Genomic DNA, 17,736 nt, shown 5'->3' with positions numbered 1-17,736 from the left:
CTAATGTTGATCTATTAAACTACCTCAATAAATAGAGTTCTTTCAAAGAGGAAATATGTATATATATATTACTTATTTGCTGAATTGATACTGATAAAAACAGTATGCTTTAAAATCTTATCTACACAACATTGTAAAATTGCTTCTAATGTGTGTTTTTCTTTTGGGCTACATTAGATTTAAGATTTGGAACGCTGTATAGATAGATACCTTCATGCTTATAGTATGTCCCATATGGTGGGAGCCTTTTTTTTTCCTGTTATTTCTGTTTGAAATGAAGGTTTTTTTCACCTTTTTAACTCTTTGTCCTAACCCTCTTAATTACAGGGGCACAGGGAAAATGAGAATGTAGAATAATTTATAAAACTGTAAGTGGCTAGGGATAGAAAATGGTAAAGATGGTGGAATAAATACCATGTTGAAAAACCTTACTCTCAGTTCTAGCTAATGGCCTCAGCAACTGCTGTGATTACCAAACCCTTGCAGTATAGGGCCTAACAAATGGAAAGTTAAGTGGAAGTAAGTATTCCATAAGTTAATACATCATTATAAAATTACATATTTAAAATAGCCTGACATATGTCTGCTAATAAAATTTTTTCTTCTGATTATAAAAGTATATAAGCTCATTTGTAGTGGGCTTGGAAAATATGTTTTGAAAAGTTAAGTGTCAGTATATGGCCATTGTTGACATTTCTACTGTATTTTTTATATTTATATATGTTAAATAGATGATTTTATACTGAATATTTACACTTTTGTATTGTTCTTTCCTTACCATGTCACTGATATTTTTGACATTAAAATTTAACGGCTGTTTAGTATTTGTTGAATTTGTATATATTTATGGTATAAGTTCAAAAGGTATAAATGTTTATAGTACAAATCTCTTTTCCTCCCTTGACCCTCCAGCTACCGTCTTCCCCTCCCTACAGGCAACCAAACCAGTGTTACTGGTTTCTTGTATATCCTGTGTGAGACATTTTTGCTTGTATGTATATTTAAGCAAGCACACACACACATCCCTTTTTTCCACTATTTTTTTTATTGAAAAGAAAGATTTAATAGTTTAAGGCAAATCCTCAGTTATCATTCTCTGCCTAACAATTAAAAATGTAGTCCCACACACATTGAAGACATACACTTGATGAAATATTTATCCCTAGAAAGAGAGAAAATAGGCAAGTTATTCAACCTTACTGCCCTATTTATCTGTAATATGGATATATATTGTTTGGGGATATATTTAGGTTTTCTGTATGTGTGTGCTTTCTGTGGTTCCTATTTTGACCTCCCTCATCCAAATATCTCCCTTTCACCTCCCTATTTTTAATGGGAGGTTCAGGATTTTTGTTTTATGTAAGTTTGAGTCTAAGGAAACAAAAATTTTCTAGGCCACAACCTCTTCCACTTTTTAAAATAAGTCATAACATTTGTTCCATGGTGCCCCATGGCTTTTTCTTAACACAGTTTGAATAGTATTCTATGTTATTTAAAAAATTTTTGCATTCCATATAACTTTCCACTTTTATATGTACATCATTTAATTGTCCCTTATTGATGGGCATAACTTTTACCAATTCTTGGCTGGCTATTTATAAAAATATACTGTTAATAACCTTGTACACATGCCATTAATTTCTATAAATAGAATTGGTGTATCAGAGGATACATTTATTTGTAATCTTAATAGATAATTATCAAGTGGTCCACCCAGAGAGTATTCTGATTATGCTCTCACCAGTAGTGGATGTTCATTTTCTCACACCCTCTCTGAGACAGACACACACATTTTACAAACATTCAGTTACCTTTATGCAATATTTACCTTAATTTCATTTTGTTTATTAGCTTTCTAATATAAGTTGGTGTGGGCATGACATTTATTAGATTCTTAAAATGTGCCATGCTCCACATTATATATTTAACAAATATCATATAACATAAATAGGGCAGGTTAAAATATAATTGTTGTTTGCTTGTTTTTTATCAGTGACAGGTGCAAGTTTTGTGGTATTCAATGGAGCTCTAAAAGCATCTTCAGGATATCTTGCTAAGTCCAGCATAGTTGAAGGTAGGAGTTTCATCTTTAACATTGTTTTAATGTAAAGATGTTTTCCACTTCTTTTTGAAACTGTATTTGATAGTTATATAAAAGCATATATGTAGGTTATAAGGTTACATAAAGGACTGTATATAAATACCACAAACTTCTGTGAAATCATTATGCAGCCCAAGAACTAGAACATAATCAATATTTGGGTCTCTTTATACTTTCTTCCTCTTTCCAAAAATTAACTATTAGACTGAATACTGTTTCTCATTCTCTTGCTTATTTTTTTCACACTGTATAAACATATGCCTAAGCAATATATTGTTTATTTATGGTTATTTGGGAGATTTATAAAAATGATATTCTTGAAATAGTCTTATGTAACTTACTATTTTCATGCAACATTATGTCTCTAAAATTTATGCATGTTGTTGCCAGCAACTGTAGCTTATTCATTTTCAGTGCTATTAAATATTTTATTCTGTGAATGTATGACAATTTATTTTTTAATCGTGGACATCTGGGTTGGTTCTCTTTTTTTGCTAATATGAACAGTGGTGCTAATAGCATTCTTATTGGTGTGTGTTGACACTGGGCACATGTCTAAGAGTATCTCTAGAGTATATCTCCAGGAGTGGAATTTCTAGGCAAATAGATTAGAAAATGTTCAACTTTATAAGATACTGCTAAATTGTTATCATCAGAATATATGAGTTCCCATTGATATATTTTCTTCAAACATAGTTTTAAAATTATATTTTTATTGATTATGCTATTACTGTTGTCCCAATTTTTCTCCCTTTGTCCCCCTCCACCCAGCACCCCCCAGTCCCTTAGGCAGTCCCCACACCCTTGTTCATGTGCATGGGTCACCTGTGTAAGTTCTTTAGCTTCTCCATTCCCTATGCTGTACATCACCATGAATATTGTATAACTACTAATTTGTGCTTCTCAATCCCTTCATCTTTTTACCTATTCTCTAAACCCCCCTGCCGTCTGGCAGCCATCAAACCAGTCTCCATATCTATTCTGTTCTGCTTGTTTGCTTTGTTTTTTAGATTCTGTTGTTGATAGATATGTGTTTACTGCCATTTTATTGTTCATAGTTTTGATCTTCTTAAATAAATCCCTTTAACATTTCATATAATAATGGCTTGGTGATAATGGACTCCTTTAGCTTTTTCTTGTCTGGGAAGCTTTGTATCCGCCCTTCAATTCTAAATTATAGCTTTGTTGCCAGGATTAGCTTTAACCACTGGCCACCACCCTCTACCTTCAGTGGAGGATCAGCTGTGCAGAGGCCCACTCCACATGGCAGGGCTTACTTCAGCAGGGCTCTGGTGCCCACTTGTATTCTGTCTGGTACCACTTGGCATAAGCTATGAAACGATCTTCAGCTGGCTGCTTCTTGTGCTGGGCTTGGAGGTGCCCTAGTGAGGCCAGGCTTTGAAGCAAGGGTAGCTGTTACTAGTTCTGGGCCTGGGGCCACTTACCAAGGTACAAGGGCCTTGAAGATGCCAGGTGCTGCTTGTTTGAGAGGATTTAGGAAGATCAGAAGCATGAGAAAAGACAAGTTATTCACATGGAAAATCCACTATAACTGCTTGGGTGGACCGGTAAGTTGGGTGGGGCTGAGTCTCAGGGAATCACCAGCGTGGGGCAAACAGTGGGAGCCAGGTTGATGGAGTCTCAGATATGATTCCTGCCACACTCAGGGATATTGTGGGAAGGCTCAGAAGAGGAGCACTGGTCTCTTGTCAGCAGTTTTCTTTTAAAGAAAGCTGTCCCCCGTCTCTCGCCCTGATGCCAGACACTTCAGTTCCGCCCTGTATGCCATGGTGTCTTTCAAGCTGCTACCCCTGTGCTGGAGCTTAGTGGGAGTGAATCTGAGTAAGTCTGTGTGTGGGCCATTTAAGAGGAACTGCCTGGGAATCCAGCAGTCTCTTCCACTGACTCCATCTCTACTGGTTTTTACAGCCAGTAACCACAGAGACTTATCTTCCCAGCACTAGAACCCTAGGCTGGGGATCCTGGTGTGGGGCTCCTGAGATATCCCTCTTGATTTTTATCCAGCACACTTGGGTGTGGGACCAGCCCAGTCCACATCTCCACATCTCCATGTCTCAGCCCCTCCTACCAGTCTGGATGGATGTGGTTTCTTCTTTAATTCTATGGATGCAGGACCTCCATTCAGCTCGATTTCTGCTGGTTCTGAGTGATGGTTGTTCTGTTATTTAGTTGTAATTTTGATGTGGTTGTGTGAGGAGGCAAGCATGTTTAGCTAGGCTGCCATCTTGGAGATCTTTCAACCAAACATAGTTTTATTGGACTACTTAATTTGCGTCAATCTGGTAGGTATCTCTGAATATTGTCATACTTAGCATGCCTGTAATAAAGAGAGCATCTTATGACCTATTTACTGGACATATATATAGTTTTTTTCTATGAAATGCCTATTCACATCTTTTACCCATTTTTCTAACTGAATTATAGTTACATAGTTTTTTTATATATTGTAGATTTCTTCCACCATTTTATAGTGTCTTTTTAATAGAAGGTCTTCATTTTAATACATATAATTTATTAATCTTTTATGGTTAATGCTTTTTAAGAAATCTTTCTACCCTATGGTTAAAAAGATGTCCTCCTGTTTTGTCCCCAAAGATTTAAAGTACTGCCTTTAATACATAAGTCCTAAATGTATGTGGACTTTATTTTTATGTATGTGTAAGGTAGGGATTCATAGACATTTTTCTGCATTTGAATAGGAATTGATCCAGCATCAATGATTTAGTTTTTTCAGTGATAAAGGTTTTTACTCACATCACCTCTTATACCAAATGTGTGGTTTTTCCTCACATCAACTAATTTTATAGTTCTCTGACACTAACTGGGTATCCAACAATTCAATTAAATTCCGACATTAACTACCCAGAGTTATGTATAGCACAGACCCCACAGGTTAAGGGCTCAGTCCCACAAGACTGCCCCCCATTTCAGATGCCAGTTAGAAGTCTGGGGCCTCTTAATACATCTATCTAACTGCTATACATAACAGGATCCTACCACTTCCTCCTCAGGTTCAGTAATTTGCTAGAATAGCTCATAGAACTCAGGAAATACTTTGTGTTTACTGGTTCATTATAAAACATTTGTAAAGGATATAACTAGGGACAGACAAATGGGAGATAAGCATAGGGCAAGGTATGTGGGAAGGCATCATGGAGATTCTATGCCCTCTCCAGCCATACCACCCTTCCATCACATCACCCTCTAGTACCTTGATCTGTTCGCCAATTCAGAAGCTCTCTACACCCTGGATTTTACTGGTTTTCATGGAAGTTTCATTATGTAGGCATGATTGATGAAATCACTGGCCATTGCTAATTGAACTCAAACCTCATCCCTTTTCCCCAGTTCTAGTCAAAGGATGCAAAGTGACCACTTCTGGTGCCCCTTCTTCACTGTCTTGACCCCAGATTCCAGGATGCCCCAGACTGTTATTTCTGGCTTTTTAGGTCTGTAGGGCCATTACAGGCTTAATGGATCACCATGTAGAAATTGTCCCAAGAAGAGACCCTGGGCAATTGTGGGCTCATGGTATTGCACTTCCTGCTGTCTACTACCTGCAATAATTGCCACATACATTTTGTCTAGTTTTATGGTTATTTTGATAAGGCTAGTTTGGTATCATAGCCAGTAGTGGAATTTTTTTTAACCTTTCTTCAAAATTTTCTTTTTTTACCATTAATGTTTTTTCTTTTATTGATTCTAGAGAGAGGGGAAGGGAGGGAGAGAGGGAGAAAAACATTGATGTGAGAGGAAAACATGGATCAGTTACCTCTCATCTGCTCCCTGACCAGGGACTGAACCCTTAATCCAGGCATGGGCCTTCACCAGGAATCAAACCTGTGATCTTTTGGTTTGCGGGACAGTGCCCCACGAAGCCACACCTGCCAGGACAGAAATTTAAAAAAAATAATAATTTTTTTTACTGTTAAAGAAAGAATCCTTAACTTTGTGAAATGTTTTATTTTCTAATAGAAAACAACCATTAAGATGATTTAACAGATGATTTAAAACATATCTTGCACAGAACAAAATACATTTGTATTTTGATACAAATTTTATGGCTTAGACATACAAATTTTTTCTTTTTCTTCTTTTAATTTTTTTTTGTTTTTGTTATTAGTTGTCCCAGTTTTTCCTCCTTTGCCCTCCTCCACCCATCCCACCCCCATGTCCAAGGATCACGCATATATGTGGCTTAGACATATAAATTGGTATTTAGTAAAATAAATGTGAAACATAACTCTCATTTTTAGATGGCTTAATGGTACAAATAACTCCAGAGACCATGGATGGCTTGCGGCTAGCTCTACGAGAACAAAAAGACTTTAAAATTACATGTGGGAAAGCTGATGCTGTAGACCTGAGAGAATATGTGGATATCTGCTGGGTGGATTCTGAAGAAAAAGGAAACAAAGGGTAGGAACTCTCTGTTGCTGAAATGTAACTGATTTGATGGGAGAGGGAGAGAGAAAAACATTCTGTTAATAAAAAGAAATATTTTATGAATAAATACAGAATTATACCATGGATTTCAGTGCTTATACTCCAATTAATGAATGCAGTCTGATTTTTTCAGACATGTGCCTAACCAGACCCATGTGTTTCCTTGGCCAGGATGCTGTAAATTATTGAAGGGTGGTCAATTGAGAGGTGGCCAGTGACAAAATGTCTATTTTATAGCAGCTTAGGCTTAATGCCTGGGCTGAGACAGGCAAGGCACTTTCTCTGTGGTATGGTACCTATTTTTGTCAAGTAGGTGAATGATCCCCTTTGGATGTGTATTGTTTTATATTGATTCACTGTAAATACAAACACTGAATTTAATAATATATACTTTAGAGGCCTTACAGAATATTACTGCCATTCCTTCCTCTTTTCAGTTACCCATTTTTCCTTCCTTCCTTCCCTCCTTCCTTCCCTCCTTCCTTCTCTCCTTCCCTCCTTCCCTCCCTCCCTCCCTCCCTCCCCGCTCTCTAGAATGGCTAAGGGGTCTGAAGCAAAGAAGGGAGAAGAGAACTAATGCTGAAGGATACTAAAATAGAATTTTTGAAATTCATGAAACAACTTTTTTGTTAGGAGACTATTTAACTAATTTTAAACCCCAGGTCTGAATTGCACGTATGAAAAAATAGATACAATACTGCTGGTTTAAATTTATAACTTTCACAATTTTTCCCCTTATGACATTTGTTCAAGTCTAAAAATTCATTTCTAAGAAGCACCTTAGTAATAATAATTCTGTTGTACTATGTTTTATTCCGTAGTGTTATTAGTTCTGTGGATGGAATATCATTACAGGGATTTCCAAGTGAAAAAATAAAACTGGAAACAGATTTTGAAACTGATGAGAAGATCGTCAAGTGTACTGAGGTAACTGAGAAAGATTTTCTTCCCCTTACATGCTGCATTTGGATATGGTTTTTGTTTTTTTATCTGGGAGATTTTATAGTACTCAACCTCTGAATGTTTAAGTACAGCTTATTACATACACTTTTTACATTACACCTTGAGACACATATTTCTTACTAGACTTCCTTTTATAACATCAGATTTGTATTTCTATAGTATTATTTCAGACTATTGTATGATGGTATTACCCGCCAGCTCAGAGTTATCGAGCCCACAACCTTTTGGTGTACTGGACAATGCTCCAACCACCTGAGCCATCCAGCCAGGGCTTACCATATTATTTTCATTTTTATCCTATTTTACAAAAATTAAAATATCTTACATCTATTTATAATCACATATGCAAGTTATTTTTAAATGTTTTTTTCCTTCCTTCCTTTCTTTCTTAAGAAGAGAATATGAAAATATAGACTCCTAAACCCTTAGTCCACCTCCATACTCACCCTCCCAGGTCAGGCAGTGTTACTCATTGTGTATATATTCTTTGTGATTTTCTGCATGCACAAGATAGAAACTACAGAGGATATAGAAATTATAGAACATTATTTCTTTGTTTCATCTTAACTTCATTAAGATGTCCTTATAGAACGGTGATTTTATAGGGAAGACTTATTAGGATCCTTTTCCAAACTGAGTTAACAAGGCTTTCGTTGCTACTGATTAACTTTAGGCAAAAATATGACTAACTTTAAGTCAGTCCTAAATTCCATAACCTTTGATTTTAAATCTACTTACAGTGTTGTATGAAAGGAGAGAAGGTTAGCACTCCCCTTGACAAGGATGGAAGAGGCCCTTGGGCCTAACAACACGCATACAGTTAAGGCATTGCCACCTACTGAAATCAACTTACAGATCATGGTGTGTGTGTGTATGTGATGCTCATATATGTATTACTCTTAAGCCAGTGAATTTCATGACAATAACATTGGAATTTTATTAATAAAGTTGAATCCAAAGGAATAATTGTTGTATTTTAAAATCATGACTTGTTTCCTAATTATATACATTTCAGGTGTTCTACTTTCCAAAGGACCAGGATTTATCTATTTCAGCAACTCGTTATCAGTTTGCAAAAGAAATAGCCATGGCTTGTAGTGCTGCACTGTGCCCTCATCTGAAAACTCTAAAGAGTAATGGGATGAATAAAATTGGCCTCAGAGTTTCCATTGACACTGATATGGTGAGGCATGTTTTTGTGATATATTTTTGAAATGAATGGATCATATATTAAAATGATCAAAGGTTTTTCTTTACCTTTTATTTTTTGATGAATGAAAACAACAAATATTTGTTGAACATTAATATGTACATACACTTCATATACATTATCTCCTTTACTTTTCACAGTGGGTCAGCAAACTTTTTTTTTTATTGTTTCTGGTTACAGTTGTTCCAATATTTCCCCTGTTGTTCTCCCCTGTCCCACTCCCCCTCCCTCAGTCGGTCCCCACTCTGTTATCTATTACCATGGGTTCTTTATACATGCTTCTTGATTAGATCCTTCCCCTTCTTTCCCTCGTTATCCTTCTACCCACTCCCCTCTGTGGTCACTGTCAGTTTGTTCCTTATTTCCATGTTTCTGTTTCTGTTTTGCTCGTTTGTTTTGTTCATTATGCAAACATTTGTATAAAAGTCTAGACAACAAATATTTTAGGCATTGTGGGCTGAAGGGTCTCTTTCACAGCTCCTCAGCTCTTCCCATTATAGTGCAAAAGCAGCCTTCCACAGTATGTAAGCTAACAAGCTGGTTGTATTCCAGTGAAACTTGTTTGTTGACCCCTGCTCCACAACAGTCCTGCTTGATAAGTAGGTTTTTAAATTTATTATTCTGAATAGACTGTATACGCACATGATTTAAAATTACACTAAAACTGTATATGTAACAGTACAACCTCATTGAACATTTCCAGAGAGCAGTATTCACACTGTAGTCTCTGTAATTGGCCCCTTAACTCCCTGCTACAGTATAGATGATGCCCAGTGCAGCTGTGTACAGTAATAGACTTGAAAAGATCTCCTTCCTACCCTTAACTCCAAACTTTAGTCTGCTTCCATGCTCCCTCTCATTCTTCCTTCCTGGTGAGGCAATCAAATGTTACCCATTTCTACAAAGTCCTTGTGATTTTATACATGAAGAAGCAAACAAGTGTGTGTCCTTTTACCCCCTCCTTTACACTTTTTTTTTTAACTTAGTTTCTTTCATTTATCTTAGGGATATTTCATGTTACTGTATGTTTTTAAGTTGCATAGTAGTAGTTTATTAAATAAATGTACTATAATGTATTTCAGTGGTTCTTGTGCATGTTTGGTATATACTAATTGACATTTGGTTATCCACAGTATTTTGTCTTTGCATAAGTGTATGTCAGAAACATGCCCAGAGGTAGAATTATGAGGTCCAAGAATATACTCAATAGGTATTACCACACTGTCTCAAGTAGAGGTTATGCCAATTTATATTTCTATCATAATTTGTGAGAGCATTCTTTCCCTCCACATCCTTATCAGAGCAGTATGTAATCAAACTTCTGAACTTTATGAGTTTGATAGGTAAAAAATGGAACTCCAGCTATTATTTTAATGTGCATTTCTAACTATTTCCAACATCCAAAATAATAGATGTCAAAGCAGGGTCTTCATTAGAGTGGTTTATCTAAACACTAACGAGTTCATGTGCTGAAATTTTGCTCTTTGTCAGCCAAGATGTGTTGTAGCTCTTATTGGAAAGAACTTATATTTTCATCTCACTGTTAAAAGTTCCTTTTTCCAGGAAACATCTGGTAATTATTTGTTATTTGAGTAAGCACTGTTAATATATTTTAGTCAAATTACAATGTAATTTTCATCCACATTAGATTCAAGTATTAAATATTATGCAACAAATTCAAAATATTTTAAAGTAGATTACTTTTTAATACTATGGGGTTTTTATTTAAGTCATGTTGGTAATCATTCAAAACCTTACCCTTCCAATGTGTTTACATGTTCATTGAGAAGAAACCTAAAGTATGAATTTGTGGCAATTTTTAAAAATTTTTAATGCCATCTGTGGGATGAAGTTTCTAGGCAAGTCTACATATTTTCATTGACACCAGTGTATTAATTATAAATTTTAATGAACTAATTATGTAATAGATGGATAAAAAATACAGGAGAGTATATTGTGAATAAAATGTCAGTCATTTACTTAAGATGCTTAAACGGGATTTTTAAAGTTTATTTTCTATTTATCTGCAGGGCTACTCAAGATTGCTTACTTTCTGGGGTTGACTTATCAAGATTTTTTTTTCCAGGTTGAATTTCAGGCAGGATCTGAAGGCCGACTTCTTCCTCAGCATTACCTGAATGACCTTGATAGTGCTCTCATCCCTGTGATCCATGGTGGGACCTCCAACTCTGCTAATTTACCATTAGAGATGGAATTAGTGTTTTTCATTATAGAAAACCTTTTTTAGTGAAAAGATGTTAGTAAATCATATTATTATATATTGCAAGCTGATGTGTTAAAACTAACTCCAGCACTAAACCTGAAAGGCCACAAACACTAAAAGTAAGTATGTTTGATGTTTGAAACACATAAAAAGCTTTGCTTTATAGGCAGGAATGATCTTTTTTAAATCATTAGCACAATTTTAGTCTATAAATTTATGAGATCTAGTTTTTGAAGCTTCACACTTAAAATACTAAAAAGACAAGGATTACTTCTGTTTTTAAGAAATGTGTAGCATTACTGTGTTATTTAAATGCTACGCCAAAGTATCTGCACTTAGGTAACACCTCTTGATGCCAAGATCAATTTTAATGAAGGCTCTTTTCAGATGTAACCTTACTGAGGGAAATAATCTGTTTTGTGTATATGCCAGTTAGATTACCAGTTTCTAAAGTCTGTTAAAATGTATTTAAATGGCACAGACCAGTTTCCATATTAGACTTGATAATTCTTTGAATAAGGCAGATAACTTATTTGTATAATTGGAGTGGAGACCTACCTCCATGACTAGATGAACTCTGGATTAAAATCAGAATTTTGCCCTTTTTCTTCTCAAATTATTACATGTTTTTTTCCTTGATTAAATGGGTATTCTTAAAATAATTGTGGGTGCTTCGGGATTTGTGCTTATATATTTAAGTATATTGTTTTTATAACAACATGATTCAGTATGTGTTTTATAAATCTTTAATAATTTATAAATAGGCAATATTTTTGTATTGCAGTATATTATTTTTCCTCCTTTCTTTCCAAAATATACCATTGTAGTTGCCACTTATAATAGTGATTGACAACAGGCCAGATGACCCTTGAAGTAGTCATTATGTAGCAATAAATGAGGCCTGAAACAGGTTTTTTTTTTACCTCTGCTTTAAACCTTAGAAGTTTCTAGGCAAGTCTACATATTTTCATTGACACCAGTGTATTAATTATAAATTTTAATGAACTAATTACTTTTGCATATTTTAAATTCTTTATATGGTAGTTATTTTTTATAACAGAATATTAACATAAGTTAAATTCTATGTATTTAAAACTTACAGAGCTTTCTTCTTTACTTCAGACAGCAAAATAAGAGAAGTATGTTGTGTTAAAAAAATAATCAGTATATTTTAGTTACTACTGTCATTTAAGTTATATAAAATATAATCATATTTTGATGCTTTTTTACTTATGTGGGATGTTGTGTATGTTTTTGTATCAAAACAACTGTGTATCTCAAGAAAATGAAATTACACTAAATAGCTGTGCTTTAAAAAAATATTTAGGAAGCATCTCAACTTGAAGACCAAGTCAAGGTTAACTCAGGGCCTGAGGTCTCAGGCTAGGAGAGACTAAGAATTTTAATCAGATTGGCCATAGGTTCCTACTAAATCACCTGTGTTGTACTAGCCAAAGACACAGTATGGAGGAGAGTATTAGTCTTCTGGAAGTAGCTACTTCATAAACAATGTAACATGTTGCAGATATTAAATAAAATGGTAACATGTAATAACTTGTGAAGTTTATTGAAATGGTATAAAGTAAAAACAATTACATATCAAACTCAGTTTATGTGTTCTTTACATAGTGTGTATTTATTTTACAATAAATAACTGCACAATCTAGGAATACTGGCCCTTATATGGTGGAGGGAAGTTCCCATGATAGGATAGCTTTGGATTTATTTTAAAAAAATTTCTACATTTCATAAGAATTAGAATTATGGAATTTGGAGGCACCTTTTAAAGATTTCTTTATAGATGTATGATTCTGAATATATTTGTTACTTATTTGGTCATGTTCTTCATGTTGGAACTTAATTTGAAATTTTAATTTTTTTGAAGGTGAAAAAAGAAAATGGTTGTTTGTACTCAGTCTGCAATGATCTGGTTTTGGTCTTATACCTTTTAATACTACTCTCTTTCTCTGACTTTTGAAATACGAAGTAAAATCTAGCCTCTTTTGGGCAGCCATCCAACAAACTTTGTGTCTATATACTTGCTATATGCAGAGCACTTTATTAGCCTTCACTGGTTGAAAGATGAATAAAATAGTTCTTTTCCTTTTGGAGCTGAATGTGTGAAGCAGATCATTAACAAAGTTAAAGTAATTGCTGTGTTAGAAATATGGATCTACAAGAGGTGGCTGGAAAACAACCCTGGAGGATAGCTATGCCAATAGAGAAGGCAACCTGAGAACCTGTTAGAGAGTGGTCACTAAACTTGTCTATGCAAGAGTTAAAAATCTCCAAAGTAAGTAATATATAAAAAGACCAACTTCCCCTTTTAAGGCAATTTAAAGAGTTTTTTGTGTTTGTGTGAATATCTTACCTTAATAATTTAATTATTATAAAAGTAGTAGCCTGAGTGTAGTGTCTCAAGTCACCTAAGTTTATAAACTTGGATTTAGATACTGTTTCATAAGTGAATAACAGAGCTTTTTTAAAATAGCAAACATAACTTTGATAACTTGACTCATATCTTAAAAGAAAATATCTTGAAATAAACCAGAAACCTCCAAACCATCCTAGGCTTTCATTCTTCTTTGTGATTTTAAAAAAACTGTTTCATATATGTAATATACAGGGTCCAACACAAATAATGCTTCTTTTATTACAAAACCTTTTATTGCAAAATCATAAGCATGTAGTTCAGTAACATAACAGTATCACACTTAAGCTCGCCATATGACATTTTAGGTGAAAGTTCATATTAAAACTATAAATTATTAGCCCTGGCTGGTGTGGCTGAGTGGATTGAGCATTGGCCTGCAAACCAAAGGGTCACTAGTTCGATTCCCAGTCAGGGCACATGCCTGGGTCCCCAGTAGGGGATGCTTGAGAAGCAACCACACATGGATGTTTCCCTCTCTCCTTCCATCTCTGTCTCAAAAAATAAGTAAAAACTATAAATGATTATACCCATATTAATACCCTACCAACCACATTGAAGCAGGCATTACTTCTGCTGAGTCCCATATATACATGATTCAAATATCAAAAAAAGTAAAAACTTACAAATGTAAGTTTCATTTCCCACCTTGTATGCATATACGTTGTCCTTTCCATTCTCCAAACTGAACAAGTAATCAATTGAATTAGTTTTGTGTATCTTACTAAGGTTTAGGTGCAGTTGCGGCAAATATATACATACATATATTTTTTCTGCATTTTTTTAATACAAATGTAGCATGCTATTTATAGTGAAGAACTCAAAAATTCAGCCAATTGAGCCACACTGGCCAGGGCAAGGGTAAACACTACTGAAATGAATGGAAAGAAAAGTCCCAGCCAAAGAAATAGAAGCTATATATATATATATATATATATATATATATATATATATATTAGTAGTAGAAATTTTAGAATTGAAAAATGCAATAACAAAAAATTTACTGAGGAGTCTTCATAGTAGAATGTAGATGACTAAGGGGAGAGTGAGTGAATTTGAATATATCCAGTCTAAATAACAAAGAGAAAAAAGTAGAAAAAAATAAAGAGCTTTAAGGACCTATGGGACAATATCAAAAAGTCATGCAAGTCTCAAAAGATTGGAAGAAAAAAAAAACCATAACCAGGCACATCCTAACTAAACAAGGAAAAGGTCTTGAAAACAGCCAGAGGAAAATGACACTGTTCATGTGGAAGAACAAAGATTTGAATTAAGGACAACTTTTCATCAGAAATCATGGAGGCCAAGCCAAGTGCTGAAAACAGCCTAACTGCCCATCAGTAAATTGAGTGGATCAAAAAACTATGGTATATTTACATAATGGAGTAATATGCAGCAGAAAGAAAGAAGGAGCTCCTACCCTTTTTGACAGCATGGAAAGATCTGGAGAACATTCTGCTAAGTGAAATAAGCCAGGCAGTAAAAGACAAATACCGTATGATATCACCTATAAGTGGAACCTAATCAACAAACAAGGGAGCAAAATAGAACCAGAGACATGGAAATAACCAACAGTAACCAGAGGGGAGGGGGATAAGGGGGATAATGGGGCAAAGAACATATATAAAGGACCCATGGATAAAGACAACATGGTGGGGGGGGGGGTTGCTGGGGAGAGTAATGGAAAAATGGGACAACTGTAATCGAAGAACAATGTTAAAAAGTTAAAAAAAAAAATCTTGGAGGCCAGAGACAGTGGAACAACATGTGTTTAGTGCTTAAAAACAACAGTCAATTATCAACCCAGAATCTTTTAACAAACAATTATATCCTTCAGGAAGAAAAGTAAAATAGCCCTGGCTGGCGTAGCTCAGTGGATTGAGCACGGGCTGCGAACCAAAGTGTCGCAAGTTCGATTCCCAGTCAGGGCACATGCCTGGGTTGCAGGCCACGGCCCCCAGCAACCGCACATTGATGTTTCTCTCTTCTCTCTTTCTCCCTCCCTTCCCTCTCTAAAAAATTAAATAAATAAATAGAATTTTTAAAAAAAGAAAAGAAAAGTAAGTGTCACAGGTTCGATTCCCAGTCAGGGTACATGCCTGGGTTGCAGGCCATGACCCCCAGCAACCGCACATTGATGTTTCTCTCTTTCTCTCTCTCTCTCCCTCCCTTCCCTCTCTAAAAATAAATAAAATCTTAAAAAAAATAAAATAAAATAAAGAAAAGTAAAATAAAAATAATCTCAGAGGGAGGAAAACTAAGAATTCATTGCCAGTAGACCTGCTTTAAAGGAAATACTAAAGAAAAATCACAGGTAAGGAAATGATAGCAGAGGGAACCCTGAAGAAGGAAGAGAAACAGAAGTAATAGCTGAGTAAATAGATTTTTTTCCATATTTTAGGTTTGTTAAAATATGTATAATTGCTGAAATAAAAAAGCATAACATTGACAGGAATTTCAATGTATATAGATCTAATACGTATGAGAATTCCATTCTAATGGGGGGATAGTAAGGGATCTATATGATTATAGCATGGTTTCTGTATTTTACTTGAAGGGATAAAAGATTCTAAATAGATTGCAAAAATTTGAGTATGCAATAATCTCTAGAGCAACCATTTAAAAAACGCAACTATCCACAGCAGTATATTTTAAAAAGGCAATATATGAATTAAAATGGAACCCCCCAAAATTTCAAGTAATTAAGAAGAAGGCCAGAAAGGAAAACAGTAACAAACAGAGGTGACAAGTAACAAATTAATGATAAAGGGTAGACCAGCAGACTGATAACCAACAATATAAAAAATTTAAGTGATCTAATATGGCAATTAAAATGCAAAAGTTAGATTAAAAAAAAATACACCATGTACAGGAAACCACCTGAAACATGATGGTATGTATAGGTTAAAAAGGCATATCATGCTAATACTAAAAACACAACCCTGAAGTTGCTGTATTAATACCTCATAAAGCACTAGTAAAAGGAAAATTACCATATGGCTTATTGTTGCATTTTCAGAGACTGAGTAATAAGATTAACTTGGCCATATGTCTAGGAACTAACTAAATTCAAATTTAAGGACTAATTTTCTAGCAATTAGGACTCTCCAAAAGTGAAGTAAGCTGTATTAAATTAATCATGCAGAGTTTTTATGGCTCTGCTTAAAATTTCAGAGCTAGACAGAAGTATAAAGGCCCCTTCTTTCACTTAAAAAAAAATGCAGCCCTATTTCTAGGCACAGACACTACTTATAAAGCTAGCAGTCACAACTGAAACTAGAACCCAAGTTTCCTGACCAATCCTCTTCTCACTACACCCAATGCTCATATCTAGATGTCTAGGATTCTCTCTCTCTCTCTTTTTTAATCCTTATCTGAGGATATGTTTATTGAATTTAGCAAAGGGAGAGAGGGAGAGAAACATTGGAGACAAAACATGAATCAGTTTCTCTCCCGTAAGCATCCTGACCTGAGATCAAACCCAAAAGTTTTGGGGGGTTCTTTTTTGGTGTATTGGACCATGGTCCAAACAACTGAGCCACCTGGCCAGGGCAAGATTAATTTATAATCCATCAACATGTGTTTTCATGATTCATTCAACACCAAACACAGCTGAGTGGTAATGCCTGATTTGTTAAGTTAAAAAAGTTAAGTAGCCATAAAATAAAATATTTAAGTTCTCAAGTCTCTGGACTACATCAAACTCAAAAGAGACCATCAACAAAACAGAAAGGCTGTCAACCAAATGGTAGAAGATACAGGTCTGGCACACAAAAAAAATGCCCCTTTTTATTATAAAATCTTTTTTTAAATTAATTTCTTTTTAGAGAGAGGGTAAGGGAGAGAAACATCGATGTGTGGTTGCCTCTCATGTACCCCCCAGTGGGAACCTGGCCTGAAACCCAGGCCTGTGCCCTGATGGGGAATTGAACTGGCAACCCTTTGCAGGCCCTCCCTCAACCCACGGAGCTACATCCGCCAGTGCAGATCCCCCACATGATAGCTGTGGGGCTTTTCATCTTGGGGTGGGGGGACCTCTAGCTTAGTACTCCATTAGAGCCCCACACCCATATGGATAAAAATTCAGGAGGGATATCTCAGAAGCAAGGAGTGCCAGACCCACACCAGGCCCCCCCCAGCCCAGGATTCCAGTGCCAGGAAGATAAATCCCCACAACTTCTGGCTATGAAAACCAACAGGGATTGAGTGGCTGGAGGAGGCTGCTGGAGCCCTAAGCAGTCCCTCAGGGAACCAACACATGGACACACCTACTCAGATTTGCCACCTCTGAGTTCCAGCACCGAGGTGGCAGCTTGAAGGGCACCAGTGGTATACAGGAA

The 17,736-nt window shown here is 35.5% G+C and overlaps 1 protein-coding gene and 1 non-coding gene across 4 annotated transcripts in view; both read left to right on the top strand.

Moving 5' to 3' along the window:
• Positions 1-12,569, top strand: part of ZFYVE16 (zinc finger FYVE-type containing 16) — a 49,013-nt gene extending 36,444 nt beyond the window's left edge. For all 3 annotated transcript variants that reach the window (XM_045847859.1, XM_045847858.1, XM_045847860.1), the window contains 5 exons: positions 1,994-2,074; positions 6,379-6,541; positions 7,390-7,495; positions 8,547-8,714; positions 10,828-12,569. In XM_045847859.1, coding sequence (XP_045703815.1) covers positions 1,994-2,074; positions 6,379-6,541; positions 7,390-7,495; positions 8,547-8,714; positions 10,828-10,989 — 680 coding nt within the window. In that variant the 3' untranslated portion in view covers positions 10,990-12,569. The remainder of the gene's footprint in view (positions 1-1,993; positions 2,075-6,378; positions 6,542-7,389; positions 7,496-8,546; positions 8,715-10,827) is intronic.
• LOC123825033 lies at positions 8,271-8,391 on the top strand. The gene has a single exon (XR_006786815.1). It is a non-coding gene; the product is annotated as a U6atac minor spliceosomal RNA (small nuclear RNA).
• Positions 12,570-17,736: the final 5,167 nt, after the last annotated feature.

This window comes from Phyllostomus hastatus, unplaced genomic scaffold (genome assembly GCF_019186645.2).
Source record: "Phyllostomus hastatus isolate PE091 unplaced genomic scaffold, TTU_PhHast_1.1 phas_contig_58, whole genome shotgun sequence".
NCBI classification, from domain to species: Eukaryota; Metazoa; Chordata; class Mammalia; order Chiroptera; family Phyllostomidae; genus Phyllostomus; species Phyllostomus hastatus.
This window is presented reverse-complemented; position numbering and strand designations above follow the sequence as displayed.